This window comes from Lycorma delicatula, chromosome 6 (assembly GCF_047948215.1).
Source record: "Lycorma delicatula isolate Av1 chromosome 6, ASM4794821v1, whole genome shotgun sequence".
NCBI lineage: Eukaryota > Metazoa > Arthropoda > Insecta > Hemiptera > Fulgoridae > Lycorma > Lycorma delicatula.
This window is the reverse complement of record NC_134460.1, coordinates 79,994,461-80,016,363: the sequence shown is the minus strand read 5'-3', so window position 1 is coordinate 80,016,363 and position 21,903 is coordinate 79,994,461. Positions and strand designations below refer to the sequence as shown.

Here is a 21,903-nt window from a genome sequence, read left to right as displayed (position 1 = left end):
CGCCATTGTAAGAACAAGGGTATGTAAATAGAAAAATAAATATACCTTTTTTCAGATCACTTTCTTTGCTATAAGTGTGTTGTTATATGCAGCAGTTTTAAAGTGGAGGTATAATATGTATGTATGTTAAAAATTCAGAAAATTGCAAACTTTAAAATAAATCAGATATCAAATTTTTATATTGTGCATTAAAATAAGTACATAAAAAATTGAATATTCCAAGAGAAAATTTTCCACTGAACCCTATTATTTTATTTCCTACTTGTGGTAACTACTGATTTTTCCTGATTATTAATTCTAGATAACAAGAAAGGAGATCCTGAGGAAGATCTGTCAGTAAAGGGAAGGAAAGGAGATCTTATTAACTGTATCCAATTTAAATCTGCAGGTTCAGCTATATTTGAATTGGCTTAGGGAATACCAGCTTGGAAAAAAAAAGGGTAAAAATTAAGAACAAAATAATCATCCAATAATAAATAATTGATGCTACCATATATTTATAATTGAGTGATTCTCATATATCACTACAATCAATTAATGTGAAGAGAAGTTTCTATACAAAATATATTACGCAGATGAAAGTAGAATAAAATACTATTTCAAAATGTTTTTATTAGCTGGAAAGCAGTGCAAAAACACAATTTACATCAATAATTTAATATTTATAAATAAAAAGAAAAATATTTCTAATTATTTATAAAGATTTAACAATTCAAACTCACATTTTTATAAAATTTTACTTATAGTACTATATAATTTATGATGAATAATCTAATTAAAAATACCTTATATTCACTGGTTTATTAGTTATTTGGATAACAATGAATAAAATAAATAGTGATTTCTTTTCCTATCAAATCATCAACCATGAGATTGACTGTGAATAGGAGTTAAAATTTATGATAATCAAAATATAATGTTATTTATCTGTGGTCTTACCCATTATTTAGGTTGAATATTTTTTTTTTTGGTATAAAATATTCGATAATAGTACTGACTGATAAGTGAAAAAATGGTTTTGGAGCATAGGTATAATTTATCTAATATCTGCGATACACTGAAATTCATTAGATTAATTTGAGCAGAAGGTTGGAGGGCTAGAATCTGAAATAAAGCACAGAGTATGATGAGGATGGATGAATTGGGGAAAATAAGCAGTGTGCCTTGTGACAAGAAAGTGGAAAAATAAATTTTACAAGATTAGATTATAATGACTTATTTTTGGGAAGTAAAAGATGATTTGAACATCTGCAATTACAAAGAAATAAACAAAGAAGACTGAGATGGAACAGATGAAATTGCTAAGAAGGATGAATAGAACAATAAGAGAAGTGGCAGAGTAGAATAAAAGATGGGAGTGCTGACAATATATGACTTGGGATAATGCAAAGACAAAAATGAATACAAACAAGAAGAGAAGTACTTGATTGAAATGCAATAATTAAGAATAAAAAACAAGTGGATGGACAATGGAGTAATCTACAGTTTGTTTTTCAAAACTTTGACCCTTTCTGGAGTGTGCCCTGATGTTTCAATTGAAATTTCCTGAACGACATCCTCCAAATTTTTCATGGAGAACCCAAATCAGGTTTCAAAACCCAGAAGGTGAATAGTCTGGATTCACCCATACTAAATTGGAAGATTACTCAGCATAAAAAATTATTTCTGATTTATTTTACAAGTATTTAGTCTTACTAAAAAAAAAATCAGTTTCATAATTCAAATATGTTCAATCTCTAGAAATGATTTCTTAATAAGAAACAAATTTACCATTTTTACAGAATTTAATGGTGTATAAAAATAATGTCATCGATTTTTGTGTTTTCCTGTACTGTATGAAGGGGACTACGTAGTTAGAACACAACTGCAATTTGTAAACTGAAGAGTTTTTAGACATTTCATACCTTCTTAACATACAAGATAGATTTAAATATTATCAATAAACTACACAATTTATGTACAAAAGAAGTAGGTACTTTTACAAAGTTAACAAAAACTTAGCTTTAATAAAAAAAGAAAGCTAGCAGTAACTAATTTAATAACTTTCTTTCCTTTCTTAGCTAACTTTAAATTCTTTGTTACTGTTAAATATACCTACTAATTGATTGACTAATTAATGAGTTATTCTGGAAGTTTGAATGTTTAGTGCATTCTAATAAATTGGATACACAGAATGGGACCTTGAATCAAAGAGGTATACAATTTTTTTTTGAATTTGATCTCAGGATCAGGCAAGTAGACTGCTGCATCGTATTTTTACTTAGTAAGTACATTGTTGGTTATTACTTTCCTGTATGCCAAGCCAGGATATATTAACTACAATCCAATAACTACCTTCCAGAAATTAAAAAGCTAACAAATTTACATTATAATTAATATTATCTGTGTTTAATCATTTCTTTCACTCTCCAACAGCTGCAGATAATATTTTTAAATAATGATTTATGAAGAAGAGGGAAAATTTAGTTACAAATCTTTTTTTATCAATAATCTTACCTAAAAATGGTTTTAAATATAATGGATAAATAGTTTTTCTTTATACAATAATTCTATTCTGATTAAAATGGCTTTATTTACAATGATTTCAGTCTTTGTCTGTTTTTTTTTTTTTTTTATTTATATTTTTAACAGAGAATAATAATTATTATATTGGTTTTAATATTGCATAATAACATGTAACAGTAATATATAGAGTGAAAAACACAAAAGATACTGGAGAATAAATTTATAATTGTAAAATAGTATTTAGAATCTTATGTATAATAATATAACACGACATTTACAAACTGTCATATCATTTACTTGCAAGAGTTTGCAGTAATCTGATTTTGCTACCAGAGCAAAGAAAAAATGCCTAACCTTAAGATGACTAACAATCAATAATGTTTTTTGCTATTTGTGATGGTCAGCATTTAAAATTACATATCAATAATTATTAACACATAATCAATCATGTAATAAATACTCTGGACATGTGGTAGGTGATGATGCATCATTCAACAAAACAGTAATGCTGCTATCTTCATTTACAAATATAAAATTTAATCTGTGCATACATCATTAAACCACAGTCATATTTAACACTGCAAATTATTGTTTCAAGCCTTTTATACACAAATGAGAGAATATCAAATTTTACTTGTTGCATTCATAGTAAATGGATTTTAATAATAAGCTTGAAATTGTTTTATAAAAGTTTAAAACTTTCTAATATTAACTTATAAAAAAAAAAATACAAATCTGATTTTAAAAGCAACAAACTGAATAGACTGTTTAAATATCATTAATAATTGAGCTAAAATATGCTATTTACAATTAGTATTTAAAAATGTTAAAAGGTTGTGATAAAAAGGTCCCATGAGATTAAGACCACAATAATGTTATGAACAGTGTACATTGGTTTACTACAAAATGCAAGTGAATATTTTTTTTCAATCCTGTCTCCCAGAACCAGACCCCCAATTAAGCATGAACACAGTTCCGGGAGGTGCCTTCGCCTCTAGCCACCATATGAGGGAAACACCAGGCCAGGCTGTGCCATTCCTGGCCTTCATCACCCAGCAACCAGGACTCAGTCTTTTAGCTCAGAGGCTCGAAAGTCCCCGCACTTCATCACAAGTATTCAGGTGATAGCCTGTATTATAAATTCAATACTCTTACATTGCTATGACAATTTTTACAAAATAATCATTGCTATTGGGCTGGTAGTAACCCACATACTACCAATATCAAAATTTTTTTCAAAGATTCTCAAGTAAAACAGTAATGATTGGCAGAAAGCAGTAATGGATTCTATGCTGTGGTAAATTTAGTTGTTAAACTGTGATATGTAATTTCTACAATATAATAATGTTTCACTGTTATTATGCAACATTATAAATAAATAAATTTAATAATTAATTATTGTTAAATATAAATAATTACACTATTAATAATTAAGTAGGAGGACATGAATTTGATACTGCTGTTATGCCATATAATTTTCCAGATCCTCCTAAAGGCACATCTATCGGATCAGCTCTTGTACTAGTCACCTTCCAAGCACTTTCAATTTTTTGCCTGTGAAAAGATTTAATAGAAATAAATACTTCATCAACATCAAATAATAACTTACATTATATTATTCTTTTGTTTTTAAATAAACCAAAATTTATAAAATAATTCTTTATACAGATAAAAATGAATTACTTAACCAATCAGTTATTAAAAATGATAGAAACTTATAACTTTCATCAAACAATATAAGCGATATATATAAATTTGTTTTAAATCAAAGTAATAAATAAAATAAAATGAGTTAAAGATTTTAATATAATTAGTCACTTGTCTAGTTATTTAGTTCCACAATACTCTCTATTTAGATCTTACCTTGAAAAAAAAAATGTCTTTTCTTTGACTTCCTTACCAGTTTTTTATTTATACATCCCTCCATTACCAAATTATTAACATTTGATGTCATTCTTTATTGTATCTCATCACTGAAGTTTGTCATACCTAGATTTCCTAATTTGTTATTCTCATGATTTGTAGAAAAGTTATGAAAATATTGATGAGAAAAGGTTTTGGAAAATACGTTTTTCTTAATGAACTTTGGAAAAACATAAATAAAACATTAATTTGGAACATTAAATTCTTTTAATTATGGAAACATAAATAAAAGAATTTTGAGAAAATGCACTCTAAAAAAAAAAAATAAGATAAAATGTCAGAGCAAACTTAATCATAAAACTGGACGATTTGTAGCACAAATGTTACATGAAACTGAGTGCACTATCCCTAGTAGATAGATACTATCTATCTACTTGTTATTGATGTTGACATTTCATGTTTAATAACCATCACTGTCGATGTCATGAGAACTAGTTTGAGATTAGTGTATGCAGAACTTTCTCATCCTAAATTTATTTTAAATATTGGGTTTTCACTGGGTTTAACTCAATAGTAAGTGATAAGAGAGTAAACTGATTTTAGAAGTCAAAATGTATGCTACCTTAGATGTCTTAATTACTGCAAGGAGAAGGGCTGTAGAGGTAACAACAGCTTTATTTATCTCCAGACAGTAAGGCTGTCATTAAAGCACTAAATTTATGTTGGTTCAACTCTAAGCCAATATTTCATAGAATGGGAGCTCTGCCAGGCCTTATTATGGTGTTGGTATGAAATAGAGTGCAGTTGCATTAAGAGCTAGGATACTGAGGCACAGAGGCCAATGAAAGAGCTGATGTACTTGCTAAAGAAGGAGCATCTCTTTGCAGGAAATATGTTGAAGAAGATTTAATTATGATATAAACTGAAAAACATAATGGCCTTATGTCCCAAAAAAGGTTAATTTTTGGAGAAAAACTTTTATCGGAACTTTTAAAAGAAAATATTTTATAAATAAATATATATTAAAAAAAAATACTTGCACTTCAGTGTATAATTTTATCATAGCCAAAATACAAATTTATATTTTTATTTTGTAGGCCAGATTAATAGAATATTAAAAGGAAAAAAATATTTCTACAGATCTCTGTAATACAAAATCTCAAAAACATCCCAAAAAAATGTTACAGTTTGAAAGCCTGTTCTCCTTGGAAAAGAACGTTTTTTACTGAAATGTCATTAATAAAATAAAAGTTTAAAGCTATACCCTTTAAAAGAAATATTGTCATTGAGACTAAGCAATCCAGTTGTATGCACACATTAGACTTCAAATGGTTTTAACTTAGCTAAATGCATTAGTTTAAACTTTTATGCCTGGCAATTTTCAGTCTTAAAATTTTTATTTCCTTCAAAGACAGTGGTACAATTATGAAAAGCATTTAATTATGTAAAGCATATAACTGTTAATAATTTATTATGTGTTAATAAAACCATAAAATCAATACTTACGTGTTCCAGTCGGTCCAATAATATTTGTCTGATGAAATGGCTAATCCAAATGGATAACTACAGTTTGTAACAACAGTCCTACGTACCAGATTAGTAATACCTATGCACTCTGTAAACAATACAACTTCAGTAAATACACAATATACACTCAAAATATTTACTTAAATGCAATATTGTTACATAAGTTTGAGATATAACAAAGATGTACAAAATTATTTCTTGAGTTTAATGTATTCATTTTAATAACAGAGTTATAAATATTGTACACTTACTGCAATAACACCTTGTCACTAATTCTTAATGGATTTGAAACCCAGCTTTAAGGTGAACCAATTTTTATTCAAATGTTAAATAAAATCATGTTTTTTAATATATGTGGTTATTATATATAAACATATACCGTTTAATATTATTTTTATATTTTAAATGTCCTATATTTTAAGTTAAAGTCAATTATTTTTAATTGGTCAATGCATTTAATATACCACTTATAATAATTTGAAATGAATACCTCCTTATGAAATATTTAGAACATTTTTATTTTTCTCAAAATTTTATTTTTTATTTTATTTAATAAACAGAGATAACCAAATGCAAACATTACAATTAGCATCTACATTCAAATAAATTATTTAATTAAGAAAAAGGTAAAGAACATAAAGAGTTAGATATCATAGCTTTCTTAGTTATCTTTATACGACAAATAAAAATTATCTTTTTATTTATTCATACAGTAACAATAGTCTCATGCTCACCATAACAGGTACTATCACAGATGAAAATTAATTTTGACATTAAATTTAATAATTTTGTTGTGTTTTAATGTTAAATTTAATAATTTAAAGTGTAAATATTAATTTAAATAATACAAATCCAAGATTACAGGAATATAATAATGTAAAATTATTAAACTCATTTATATGTACATTTATGAAAGAAAATGTTAATTCACATATTCAAAAGTTATTTATAATAAAGCTATTAAGTAAAATTGAATTAAAAATGTGGCAACAACTTTGAAAGAAGGAAAAACTTTTGTAATCCATTAATGAAGATGTAATGAAATTTATAAATTTATTATGAGAACAAAAAATTTTAAAAGTAAATTAAAAAAAATTATTTATTTAATTTAAAATAAATTCATAATTTCATTTTTGATCTAAATGAGGAAATTCAATTAAAGAAATAAATCTTAAAAAACTAAAAATGAAATCATGAGAAAAACAAACAAATTAAATAATAATTGTAATAAGACTGTTTGATTAGTTGCTTTAAAATGAAATGAGAGAATTTGAAAGAGTTAACATGATCAATAAATGTGAACATTAGATTATAATGATTTACATCTGTGAAAGTTCTTCTGTTGTTATTACTTCAATATAAAACTTTTTTCTAGTATTCAAAATTATAGTGCTTTCTTATTTTTAAATATTTTGAGTAAATTGAGTTCACATTTCTTACATACTTTATATTAAAAGGGATCTTATTCAATGTTAACATCTGCCTCCAACAAAAAGTGTAGCAGATGAAGTGACTAAATGGATTAGGACAAAATCTTAACCCCTTTAACCGCTCACATACCTATTGATTTTGTGCCTGCATCAGCCCAACACAACTCATCAGTATCCCAGTCAATCGCTAGAGAATTTGGTAGCTGTACAGCAGGTCCTTGTACAAAAACTGCTCGATTTGAACCATCAAGTTGTGAAACTTCTAATTTTGGACTCGCTCGATTCCAGTCGGACCAAAATATTTGACTGTAAAGTAAAATAAAAATGTATTGCACAATTTTTAAAAGCAACAAGTGATTACATTAATTTATTACTCCTACATAATAACATAGAAAAAATATACTATTAATATTTTTAGACTTACTTTCTACTAGGGTGTACTGCAATTCCTCGTGGATTTACCAAACCTTGTGAAACAATAGTTTTTCTTTCTTTACTGTCTATGTTGGCAAAACTAATCGTATCCTCTGTTGAATCTGTCCAGTAAATATTTCTATTCACCCAATCAACGGCTAGACCTTCTGGTGAGTTAATATCTGAAAATTTAAAAATCCAAACAATAAACTTTTAGTGTAAAAATTTTTTAATTAATTAAATAATTTATTTTAATTAAATATTTTATTTAAATATTTTAAGTCCATATTTCCTCTGTACGTAAATTCTAGCTAATTATATAATATAAACTTATTCAGCCACTCCACAAAGTTCAGAATTAGAGAACACTCTTACCTTACTTTCTCATTTTCAAAGCACTTTTGGGTCTACGCCCATCTTCAGTAATTTTTTTCTTTTTTACATTTACATACTAAAATACATGATACATTAAAATTTTTAGAACAGATATTTGTTCAGTCAATAAAAAACGCTTTTACTAATTTAAAACGTTGTATTATTTAAAATATTTAACATGCTGTCAATATGTCAATACAGTACTGTACTAACTTAACTACTTTATTAACACTAGTGAGTAGTTATTAGTGAGTAGTAAAGAAAAATTAGCCTAACTACTCATGCATCAAAAATCTTAATTAGAATTCTGGACAGAAGAATTGAGAGAAGAGTAGAAGTGTTAGGAGAAGACCAGTTTGGTTTCAGGAAAACTATAGGGACAAGGGAAGAAATTTTAATACTCAGATTAATAGTAGAGAGAAGATTAAAGAAAAACAAACCAACATACTTTTTGTAGACTTAGAAAAGGCATTTGACAATATACATTGGAATAAAATGTTCAGCATTTAAAAAATTTATGGTTCAAGTATAGAGATAGAAGAACAATTGCTAACATTTACAGGAACCAAACTGCAACAGTAATAATTGAAGAACATAAGACAGGAGCCATAATAAAAAAAGGAGTCTGACAAGGATGTTCACTATCCCTGTTACATTTTACACTTTAGATAGAACTAGCAGTTACTGATGCAAAATAACAACTTAGATCTGGAGTAACAGTGCAAGGTGAAAAGATAAAGATGTTACGATTTGCTGATGTTATAGTACTTCTAGCTGAGAGTAAAAAAGATTTAGAAGAAACAATGAATGGCATGGATGAAGTCCTACGCAAAAACTACCACATGAAAATAAACCATAACAAAACTAAAGTAATGAAATGTACTAGAAATAATGTAAATGGACCACTGAATATAAAAATATGAAGAGAAAAGATTATGAAGGTAGAAGAATTCTGTTACTTGGGAAGTAGAATTACTAAAGATAGACAAAGGAGGAGTGATACAAAATGTCAAATAGCACAAGCGAAACAAGCTTTCTGTCAGAAATATAACTTGCTTAAATCAAAAATTAATTTAAACATTAGGAAAACATTTTTGAAAGTATATGTTTGGAGCATAACTTTATATGGAAGTGAAACTTGGACGATTGGAATACCTGAGAAGAAAAGAATAGAAACTTTTGAAATGTGGTGTTATAGGATAATGTTATAAATCAGATGGGTGGATAAAGTGACAAATGAAGAGGTGTTGCAGAAAATTGATGAAGAAAGAAGCATTTGGAAAAGTATAGTTAAAAGAAGAGGCAGACTTATAGGCCACATATTAAGGCATACTGTGATTGTCGCTTTGATATTGGAGGGACAGGTAGATGGGAAGAATTGTGCAGGCAGGCAACGTCTGGAATATTCAAAACAAATTGTTAGGGATCTAGAATGTAGGGGGTATACCGAAATGAAATGACTGGCACTAGATAAGAGATCTTGGAGAGCTGCATCAAACCACTCAAATGACTGAACACAAAAAAAAGTATCATGATGACATGAAGACTCCAAAACTGAAATACAAATCAGAATAACAATGGCAGTTATGTAATAAAATGAAGTTAGAGATGAAAAAACTACTGGTAAAATGAATGTTATGTTTAGAAATTAAATGTTTTAATTATTAAAAAGTGCAAATCCACTTCATCAGCAATTAGTTCTGACTTCTCAAGATTTTCAGTCCTTAGTCCATCGCAAAGAGATTAAAATATCATTATAAAATAAAATTAAAGAAATAAAATATTAAGCAGTCATGACTGATAGCTAGTCAGCAATATACTGACTGAAACATACAGTGTAATCTGGTGGAAAATAAAAAAATCAATGGGAACCATATTGTAAGAATGATATATTTGAATTATTATCTCTTTATATCTCTTTATAAGTATAGACTTAGGATGTGTTCAAACAATTTATCATCTTTAAAAAATTTTTGTTCATTAATTAGGTTTTTATGTTTACTGTAAATGTGATATTTTTCTAAATTAGATGTATTATAATAATTACAAGATATGGCTAAAATTTTCATAGAAGTATTTGGGTTGTATGTATGGCCATTAAATAATATATGTTTAGCAAAGTTAGAATTTTCTGGTTTATTGCTTCTTATACTATGCATGTGTTCTTTTGTATGTATAGAGAATTTACGATTGGTCATACCAATACATATCATGTTACAATCTTCACAACCCAAACTGTATATCCCTTGTTTATCAAGATTAGTATCATTATTATGTATCTTATTTTAATTATTATTAATATATTTGAATAATCTATTATTTGTAGTATATGCACGTGTTATGTTAATTCTTTTATACAACTTCTCAATTCCTGTACTAAATGGAGTGTATTCATTTTTTATATATAGTTCTTCCTTTAATTTTTTAACTTTATTTTAAAATGATATTTTAATCTTCTGATGATGATCTAAGGACTGAAAGATCTCAGAAAGTCAAAATTAATTGCTGGTAAGATGGATTTGGACTTTATAATAATTTTTATTTATTTATTAATGTATCAGTGGTAACCATATTTGAGAAATTAAATGTTTAAAGTGACGTGTTTTATTTTTGTACATACTATGAAAGAGAGAAAAAGAAAGAATAGAGGTATTTGAAATGTAATGATGGAGGAAGTTGAAGATAAAATGGACAAAATAAAAATTTAGAAATAGGAGGATTAATGAAATGAGAACAATTCAGAGTAGCCAAGTTAAATGACTGTGTTGCTTGTTATGAGAGTAGAAACAATGTTTAGAACTGTGCTAAATCATAAAAAAAATGCAAGTTACAACATTTTACAAAAAATGTTATGATAATTTGATTTCACTGGACTGTACACAAATAACTAAATTTAGATTTTTCCAAAACGTTTTCTTTATATGTATAGTATAATAGAAGTTTGCTTTGCTGACTAAATAACTACCAGTTTTATGAAAGGCTTTCAATAGTTGATCTTAGAATGCTAAAGATGTCAAAATGTTAAAAGGATGATGATACTAGATTACAGGTTGTACTAGATAGTAAGATAGTAGGCAAAATAATGAAAATGAGTTATGCTTATAAACATTAAATTTATAATAAAAACAAACCTTCTGTAATAAAATCTTCTTTCTCAGCTCCATTATAGGCTGAACTCTTTATAGCTTTTGACATAATGTCACTCCAGTACACTCTGGCTTCGACACAATCTATAGTAAGACCTGTTAAATAAAGTAAAATTTAAAAATATAAATTTGAATTAAAAGATAAATAAATAATTATCAATTATGGAAGTGCAATACATGATATGAGAAAGCCATTCTATTGTGTTTTTCTTCTATGCATAATCACACCTATAGGTATGGCAGTGATTGGAGCCCTGAAAAAAAAAAAAAAATGGTAACACATAATCAATCAGTAATACATGATAATATATCTGATTCTTTTATTTCATAACTTAGGCTTCATGACTTATTATTACTTCCCTAACATCAGCCAGTAAGCTTTTTCACAAATCTTCAAACTCTACTAAATGAAAAGTTTTTTAAAAAATGTTCACTAGATTGAATACAAAATGTTTTACTGGATACATTGTTGCAATCTGAACTTTATGTGTAGTTTCAGTAGTCTGCTTAAAATATTTTTATGAATATAAAAAATGACTTCAAACTACTGTTTATTTTAAAATAAAACTAAGAACATTGAATAAGAGAAAAACAATTAAAAACAACATGGAAGAAAAATAGTATTACAATTTTGACATCAAGTTTTGGTAAAACTCATCAATCATCACAATATTTGTTAAACATTATCAAAACTTTCTTAATTTAACAATCTGTATGTGAAAAAAATATATATTATATTTTTTTAAGGTGATTTATATATCTATTAATCAAAAAATAATCATTGATTATATCTTGATAAAAGATGTTTAATTACCAATTGCTATTTGTTCTGTTTTTAGTTGAATTGGATATCCTGGGTCAGTTCTTGATGGTTGATAAGGTATCCTTAATGTTGCCATTCCTTGATTTACTAGCAGAAATTCATCTACTCCAGTATATTCTTCTATAATAACCAACAAAAAATATTAACAATATTAAATTATTATTAAATCAAAATGTATTCAATCCAAAAACAGGTTTTTATTAATTCAGTTGTTTCTACTAGAGCTTTCTTGCTGTTACTGAATAAGGTTAGAAATTTAGTCTAGCATTCATTATTCATACACCCTTTCAATTTCTTCAATAGGTTTCATTCTGTTTTGTCATAATGTAATTTAATTGTAATGTGACAGTTGCATTCTGTCACATTATAATAATTAGTGGTTTTTATTATTGTATGATGCTACATCTACATTAGTATTTAAATTGTGTATTTTCTGTACACTGGTGTAATAAAATCCAAATGGAATATTTTCTGATAGTGTCACTTTTGATGAATTTCAACTTACATTATGTTATATTTATGTTTAATTCAATTTAGGGTTATATTTAATTAAATTGTAGAGGTGGATATAATTTAATCAATCTCTTAATAAGTCTGTACTCATGTTTAGACTACAGCATTTAACATTTAGCAAGTTAGTGTGAAAAAAGATTCCATGATAATTTATTTACCATAAAATAACATTTCTGGTACCTGCTTAATTTTTTATTACGAAACAACAATAATAACTTTTTTGTTACTTGTAGCTTATAATTTAAAAAATACTGCTTATGATTAAATAAAAACAGAAATTTGTAATAATGTACTATTTTTTTAACAAACATTTGTCATCGTTATCAATTCATTTTGTGGAATGAATCATTACTGGTTCTATATTTTCCTGCAATCTCTTAGTTATCCTCAATTTCATCTGGAAAAAATTCATAAACAAGAAATTTTTAGTTATGGGTATGTATGAAGTCTAATAAGTATAAGTACCTCAAAATGTATTATAAGCTGAGAACATTTCAAAGAAGAAAAGAAGATTGAGCAAGCTGGACAGGCAATACAAAAACAGGTTTACTTTATCAAAGGACATAAAAATTATGACTAAGATCCAGATATGTAGTTGTAAAACAGAGTATTTTAATATATGTCAAGGAAACAAAGCAAATGGCCAACAAGAATAAATGTAGCAGAAATGGATTTTTACATATACATTGCAGAGTTCTAAGATTTGAGTGAGTCAGGAATTCAAAATAAGAGAACAAAGGGTGAAAGATGATACAAAATCAATAGAATCAAGAAAAATCATCTTTTATAGTATGGGGATACATTTATTAAGAAATTACTAGTATATACTTCTATAACAAGGAGGGATGAAAGATACGGACATTGAATTGGAACCTATCATGAGGAAAAAAATGTGGTAGACTATTTAAAATATGGAGCAAACAAGTTAGGTAGTTGTTAGGAATTTAGAGGAAGAAAATGGAGACAGGAAATGATAATGTAAGGTACACAAGAGACAGGTAGAGCTGACAAAATTTTGCTTAGACAAAATTCATAACTCTATAGGGCTGGGTGATGATGAATACTTTTTTTAAGTATGACTTTTATTGATAAGGAGACCTCAAAAGCAGTTTAATATTGCTGTGAAAATCAGATTGTTGTAAGAAATCAATTATAGGAATTTCATTTCAGTAGTCAATGATGCTAATGATTTAGCCATCAATCATAGTCGCTATAATTTGTACAGTTCGATCAATGATACTACTTAAGAATAGTAAGCTTGATACTAGGCTACATCAACTACTGAACAAGGATATAGCTAATGGTCTAGTAAAAGATCTAGTAGTAAAAGTTAACATTTCTAGAATGGCAGCCTACATTTATTACCCAACTACAGCACACTAAGGAGCGTTATCTACATATTTGTCTTTTTATTATATATATGAGTATATTTGAGTTTTTGCAACAGAACATTTGAACTGATTTTTATGAATTAGACATTAAACATATCTCAATTGCACAAAATAATGTTGAATGATATGTAATAATTTGAAGAAAATAGAATGGCGGATGGTGGTAGATGCTTCATTTTTTCAAGTAAAGGTTTTTGAAATTCAAACAAGCAGAGTCTTTTATAAACATATATTGGTTATATATTGATTTTATATGGTTACTGGTTATATGTTGGTATTGGTTAAAGGTACCGTGAAAAAAGTGAAGACCTAATGTAAGGCAAAAAGCACTACACAGTCTAACATATCCATTACTAAAAAAAAATTCCTTTCGGTAAGCCTGAAGGCAGAAGTAGATTTTACCAGGGCAAAATAGGGATAACCGAACTTGGATTGTACGAGCTTGTATCAAACATTACTTTCCAAGTTTTACGGACACTACGTTTTCTCATTAGACCATAAGCTATTGCTGAATTTATGAAGACAAAAGGAAGCAACAAAACCAAGCCCCTAGAACCAAAAGAGAAATAGACCCTACCCAACTAATCTAAAATGAAAATTACCAAAAAGCAACTGAAAAAATAATAATTATGGATAAATTCAAAGACCAACAACCTTAAACAAATCACAGAAGAATTTGCCCCAACAAAACCCTGTAAAGAGCATCAATGGTGGAACAACAAACGCGATGAAATAAGTGGAGAAGAGACATCAGGCATGGTTATTATCATCATTCCCAAAAATAAGAAACATCCTTCCAAAATCTAGTAAAACAAAGAAAAAAGACCAACTGAACTCTAAGAAAAATAAAACAACACCATAATACAGACTGAAACTAATAAAAGAAGAATTCAACAAAACGCAGTTGAGAGACTACCACAAAATCTTCAAGAAAAACTCCAAAAATACGAACCCCCCAACCCTACTAATGAAGGATGAAAAACATAATCTGGGCGATAACAATAAAGACAATGCAGAAATCCTAGCTAAACATTTCAACAAACTCCTAAATTGCAAAGAACCAATAGAACTCCTAAACTTTGACACCAGTATCCCAATACAACACCACAGGAAAACATCAAACCTTCAAAAATAAAAGAAGTCTACCAAGAACTGGATGAAATGAAAAATTACAAAGCGGCAGGAGAAGACCTTTATAGAAACCTGAAAACATGCAGGAAGACCAGCTAAAACTGCCCTTGAACTCGAGAAAGAGCTAGGAGAATGCCAGGGAGGTTTCAGACCTTGGAAGAGCTGTCCAGACATGTGATCATGAGTCTCAAGATAATAATGGATTACAAAAGAAAAAGAAGCAGAGACATGGTGATAACATTTGTAAACTTCAAGAATGGATATGATTGGATCCACAGAGAATCCCTATTAAAAATTCTAAGACACCTCAGACTACATCCAAAATTAATAAACATGATAAAACTAACTTCACAAACACTAAGTCAAAAGTGAAATTCAGAGGCAAACTCTCGGAACCGTTTGAAATCTAAACAGGACTGCGCCAAGGCAGTGGACTCTTACTGCTACTATTTAACTGCACTCTGGAAATGGTAATGAGGGAATAGCTCAAAAAATCCTTCCCAAAGATAAAAATAGAACAAAAAATCAAAACAAACTGCCTTGGTTTCACCAATGACTTGACAAAATATTCAAAACATTGGAAATAAAATTGGTCTCAAAATATCATTCAAAAGACAGAAATTATGCACTAAAAACCATCATAGTTAAAAAAAAGTAAACATAAAAAGTAAGACAAAATAGTAACCCTATTTAAATTTCTCTGAGAAACAACAACAAATAACCCAAACAAAAAAACCTCAATCTAAAAAAGATCAAACAAACTAGCTAAAGCACAAAAATTAATCTGGTACACCTACAGTAAAAAATGTCTATTCATAAACACAAAAATAAAACACTACAACATAATTATAAACCTGGAAGCCATGTATGCAGCAGAAACACTTCCACCTTCTTCCTTTTTCCTGTTTAGCCTCTGGAAATTGCCGACAGTTATTACTTCAGAGGATGACATGTATGAGTGTAAGTGAAGTGTAGTCTTGTACAGTCTCAGATCGACCATTTCTGAGATGTGTGGTTAATTGAAACCCAACCACTAAAGAACACTACTGGTATCCACGATCTAATATTCAAATCCATATAAAAGTAACTGCTTTTACTAGGACTTGTACACTGGAACTCTCGACATCCAAATCAGCTGACTTGCAAAGACGTGTTCATCACTAGACCAACCCAGTGGGTTAGAAACACTTCCACCTGAATGAACAAAGAGCAACAAACTGACCAACAGATCTGCATCAACAAAAAGTACCACAAAGATGGGCAGTGGTGGATTGTGCCCAACAAAGTCATGTATGAAGAGTTAGAACCCATCACTGATACCATACGTAAGAGGAGTCTGGGATCCTTTGAACACATCATGGGGATGCAAGATTCAAGACCTCTGAAACAGCTGGTACAGTACAATCTCGACTCAAAATAACACCAAGACAGGATGTAGATGGATCAGAGAAATAAGAGAGGATCTGAAGGAAATTGGCCTTACACCAGAAGAGACTATAGAGAAAATCAAATTAATAAAAAAAAATCAAGGATAAAAACACTTTCTTTACACTACAAGAAAGAAACTCACACCTTGAACATTTTCAACATCAGAAAGGGCATGGAGATCGGAAAGTATGAAAAGGTACTGGGAGGCCTGAACAGTCTCTTGGAAGAAACTTGGATAACAGATTGACTAAAGTGATCCTATGTGGTCATAAAAGATGAAAAAATATGAAGTTGTACATTCCAGAAATAACATGCACTTACATAAATTTTATTAAACAAACATTGTTTACTTATATTTCCTTTATTAGATAACGTAAAATATCATGTTATTTTTATAAGTTCAGCTTAAATTTCAAGGCTTAATTATTATCAAATCTGATAACACTAAAACCTGAATCATAGAACATATTCTGAAATGTCTTTTTTCATATAAAGACTTTTTTTTAAAGAAATACAAACTATAAAGTTAATTCTCATTTAGCAAAGTTTACAGTGAAAAAATCAATTGCATCACTTTTGCAGCGAGTTCAATCACTGCAAAATCAATTGTTACGAATAAAAAAATTTTATTTTTACTAAAAGGCTTTAGTGTTAAATTAATTTCTTCCACAATACATTTTATAAATTCCTTCCTTCAATCGATTATTTCAGAGACTTATGAACCTGCTGCTCCTGCATCCTTAACTGATGAACTGCATTTGGGTATAGACAAAATAATCCCTAAATAAATAAATAATAAATATAAAACCTAGGTCAATAATTAATTTTCAGTGATAGATGACTCTTAGTGAAGTATATGACATGCACCAACATTTAATCTAAAGATGCAGTCTGAGGTCATAAAACATAGTTTTTAATGTTTTAAAAGTTAATGTGACTATTCATGTTTTAACTATTTTAAAAATGTATTTGGTATTTCGTATATTACATTCTCACAATGCTCTGCATAATATATATGTATAAACTCATATTTACCTCGACACTTTTGTCCATTTCCAACATAACCTTCTTTACACTGGCAATAATACTCATTAGGTGAATTTTGAATACAGATAGCATTTTTATGACATAGACTAGGATCAGTATGACAATTATCAACTGGACGGCATACTAAACCATCTCCATCATATCCCTATTAAAATAAAATAAACTCGTTCATAGACATTAATAATTAAAATTAATTTAAACTATGTAAATATATTGTTAATGTTACAATGTAGTATAACTACTACTGTAAGGTTCATGAACCAGTGTGCTTCCAAAGTTACCTATTTAAACAAGTGATGTAAAATTTAATTTGCAATTTAAGGATGCTTATATCCATCAATGACATATTTAACTCATTTGTTTATGTCATAAATCTATTAATTTATTTTTTAATGTTTATTAATTTTTTACTGTTATTATAACTTGTATAATAATGTTACATTATTATAAAGTTATGTTATTGTTCTAATGTTACAGACATGATGAAAGGTATTTCTTTCATCATATATACTGTAGTTATTTTGAGACTACACACAAATAGTTCTGAAAGCTAAAAAATTTTTAATCCATGTATTCTATTTAATGTTTTATAATATATTACTTTGGTGAAGTGTATGATTATTTGCGGTTATTGAAATACATAACTGGTATCAAAAAACATAATTGGTTGCTCGGTTTTCAGACATAAGGTTAAAATAACTGATAAAACTTTCTAATGATTAAATCAGTTATTATCATAGATACTTAACCCAAATAAAAAGAGTAGAGATCACTTCAAAAAACTATTAATCATTGAAAAATCAAGCATATAGGCCCGTACTTTCTTGAAGGGTCCACTTGGGGAAAGTGATTCTTCATTTAAGATAATTGCTGTAACAATTTATAGCATATGAATTCCCTGTGCTGAAATGTTCTTTGTTTGTTTTCTAGTTCAGAAAAACCTGTAATACATAAATATATCTATATCTGTATATACATATATATATATATATATATATATATATATATATATATATATATTGATTTTTCAAAAGTCAACTCTTTTAAGAATCATATTCCTTTGTATTAGTATATAAATTTAATATATAATATCTATATATATAAAAATGTTAAGTTCGTTTGTGTACGGCTTCAAAAACTCAAAATGTTCCGCACCGATTGAGCTGAAATTTTAGCACGATATATAACCCGCATCAAAGATTGTTTTCATCTATTTTTAATAAATCTATCTATCTATTTTTAATTTGTAGATTTTTAATTTGGAAATGTAAACAAAGGAAAACCAATCAGATCAATGCAAGATGGCCGCTGTCAAACACGACTAAATTTCTCTGAATTATATTTAACAGCTGAAACATCTGTATTTTATTAAAAAAAAAAAAACACCAAAACAAAAAGAAAAGGCACCAAGAAGGATGACTTACAGTAAATAAATTAAAACACCCAACTTTCTTATAGCCCAGATAGACTTAAGACTATGGAAACAAAAAAAGTCAAAATAACCAAATACACAGAAAATAATATCTCTACATAATGACCAAAAAATCCTTTGTTAAAGTTTTGTTTTCTTTGGAGTAATTCATTAGTAGATTCATACTCGAGAATCACGTTGTACACTGAAGCAGCACAACTTCTACTTACGTTAGCAGTTTATTAACATCTGAAATCAATGCCGTTTGATTATTCTGTAATTTGTAAGCATTACTCTGCTTTTGTAAGCATTTAAAATGATGTGTTTTTTCGCACGACTTAAGGGCTTTTTTCGCAGCCCACAAATCATAATTTGTTTTTGTTGTTCTTTGTTTGTTTTCTAGTTCAGAAAAACCTGTAATACATAAATATATCTATATCTGTATATACATATATATTGATTTTTCAAAAGTCAACTCTTTTAAGAATCATATTCCTTTGTATTAGTATATAAATTTAATATATAATATCTATATATATAAAAATGTTAAGTTCGTTTGTGTACGCTTCAAAAACTCAAAATGTTCTGCAACGATTGACCTCAAATTTTAGCACGATATATATAACCCGCATCAAAGATTGTTTTTATCTATTTTTCGCATCAGTCACATACCCGCGACCGCGAGAAAACAGTTTTTTTTAGCAGTCAGCTGTGTACCAGCGACCGCGCCATCTGCCAGAAGCGAGGGGAACACTCGCCATACTAGCTAACGACAACCGCAGTCACATGTGAAACAATACCTGTTCCCAATTACATTGTTTATTAACAAAAAAAAAAAAAACGTATCCACTTGCATCTGATTCAGATTATTATACAATCTGAATTAAATATTCCCTTTATTCGAGGTACTTTTGTGTGATCGTGTCGTGATTGAGCTGCACCTTTCACCAAGCTCTGAATTTATTAGAAAACGACCAACAGTAGGATATATGTATTAATGACGCGTGCAACACTGCACATCCAAACCAAATTCGCGCATTATTCTCAATTATATTGACCGCTTGCTTCCCTTCATCACCAACAGAGTTATGGGAAGGATATCGATCGCATATGGTTGAGGATATTTTCCATAGAGTACGCCTAGAAAATACTAATATGACCATGGAATTTACAGAAGGCATTTACAACGAAGCATTGATAAATATTGAAGACAAGTGCTTAGCTATTGCAAATAAAGTTCTTAGTCAATTGGGAATGCCAGCACCCACCCGAGATGCGATTGCTTCATTTGATGTGGATTTACGCCGTGAACAGAGTTACAACATTGGTGATCTTCAGTCATATGTCAAATCAGACATTCCCAAATTAACGCGTGAACAGAAAGGCATAATGCGTGATCACATAATGCAAATGATAAATTATGGAGTTGGACCTTCTTCTTGAATGCGCCAGGAGGAACTGGGAAAAAATTCGTCATTAGATTGATTCTAGCAACGGTTCGATCAAAATTGAAAATTATCCTGTTACGGAATATTAATCAGCTAAAACTCTGCAATGGCACGTGACTTGCAGTTAAGAAATTGATGAATAACGTAGTGGAAGCAACGATTTTAACGGGGCCTTTCAAAGGTGAAGATGTCCTCATTCCTCGAATACCCATAATCCCGACCGATACACCATTTTAATTTAAAAGATTGCAATTCCCAATTCGATTGGCATTTGCAATCACAATCAATAAAGCTCAAGGTCAATCTTTAGAATTGTGTGGTTTAGAATTAGATGCGGATTGCTTCTCACATGGGCAACTGTATGTTGCGTGTTCCCGAGTTGGCAAACCAGATAGCCTTTATATCTACGCAGACAGTGGAAAAACAAAAAAATATTGTATATCCACAAGTATTGCAAAATTAAACTTCTATGAAACGTATGCTTTGTTTTGTTTCTCATTTCTCATTCATGCAACCACAATGTGCCACAGTGAAGCGTGGCGGGTAGAGCTAGTATTTCTATATATATATATATATATATATATATATATATAAATATTTATATTTCATTTTACATGCATATTTTGACCAATAATATATGTTTTAAAGAAATAATAAATATAAGTTCCTTTAGTAATAATAAGTTCAAAAAAAAAAAAATATTTAGCAATGTAATGTTTTATATATATACATACACAGTAGTAACCCCACTGTGGCTTTGCCTGCTTTATATAGTTACTTATGTTTCCCGTTGTCAAGTTTTTACATTTTTTGTTTATTAATCAAGTAAGCAAGGGCAGGTGAAGCCATTTATGTTGTGTATGCAGTAGCAGTGGCACTGGCTGTGTTGGTTGAGCCACCACGCTGTATACTTTGCATCCCTTAAAAAATCAAAATTCAAAAAACCTGAAAATGGTTTTTAGATAATTATCTGATGAGTATTTGCTAGCCCAAATCTAATGAATATCTTCTTTAATACAGTTGGAAATGGGGAAAATTTGCTCAAAATGGGAAATGGGAAAATCATTGTTCAAAATCTTTTTACCTTTCATCATCCCTTTCAAAGTCAAATTTCAGAAAATGCTGAAACTGGTTTTTAGATATTCACATGAAGATTATGCACACCAAAAATGAAGCTGATATCCTCAGTTGTTACCGAGAGATTAAAAAAACTAGCAGAGGTTTAAAAAAAATTAAAGATCCATTTTAAAACCTTTATCTTGGAATTTCAAAAAATCTAGAAACTGGTTTTTAGATATGCACATAAAGAAAGATTACATACACCAAAAATAGAGTTGATATCAACCCTATTGGTTGGTGACATTTGCCACCAAGATATTAAAAAAAAAAATAAATAAATAAATAAATTTTATTGTTGCTCCATTTTTTAAATTTCAAAAAATCCTTTCTTA

The 21,903-nt window shown here is 28.8% G+C and overlaps 1 protein-coding gene across 2 annotated transcripts in view; it reads right to left on the bottom strand.

The window, feature by feature from the left end:
- Positions 1–592: 592 nt before the first annotated feature.
- The window catches only part of Ndg (Nidogen), a 99,610-nt gene continuing 78,299 nt past the window's right edge, over positions 593–21,903 (bottom strand). For both annotated transcript variants that reach the window (XM_075367934.1, XM_075367935.1), the window contains 7 exons: positions 17,582–17,738; positions 12,075–12,203; positions 11,246–11,356; positions 7,750–7,921; positions 7,456–7,631; positions 5,875–5,983; positions 593–4,059 (listed from right to left, as the gene is read on the bottom strand). In XM_075367934.1, coding sequence (XP_075224049.1) covers positions 3,936–4,059; positions 5,875–5,983; positions 7,456–7,631; positions 7,750–7,921; positions 11,246–11,356; positions 12,075–12,203; positions 17,582–17,738 — 978 coding nt within the window. In that variant the 3' untranslated portion in view covers positions 593–3,935. The remainder of the gene's footprint in view (positions 4,060–5,874; positions 5,984–7,455; positions 7,632–7,749; positions 7,922–11,245; positions 11,357–12,074; positions 12,204–17,581; positions 17,739–21,903) is intronic.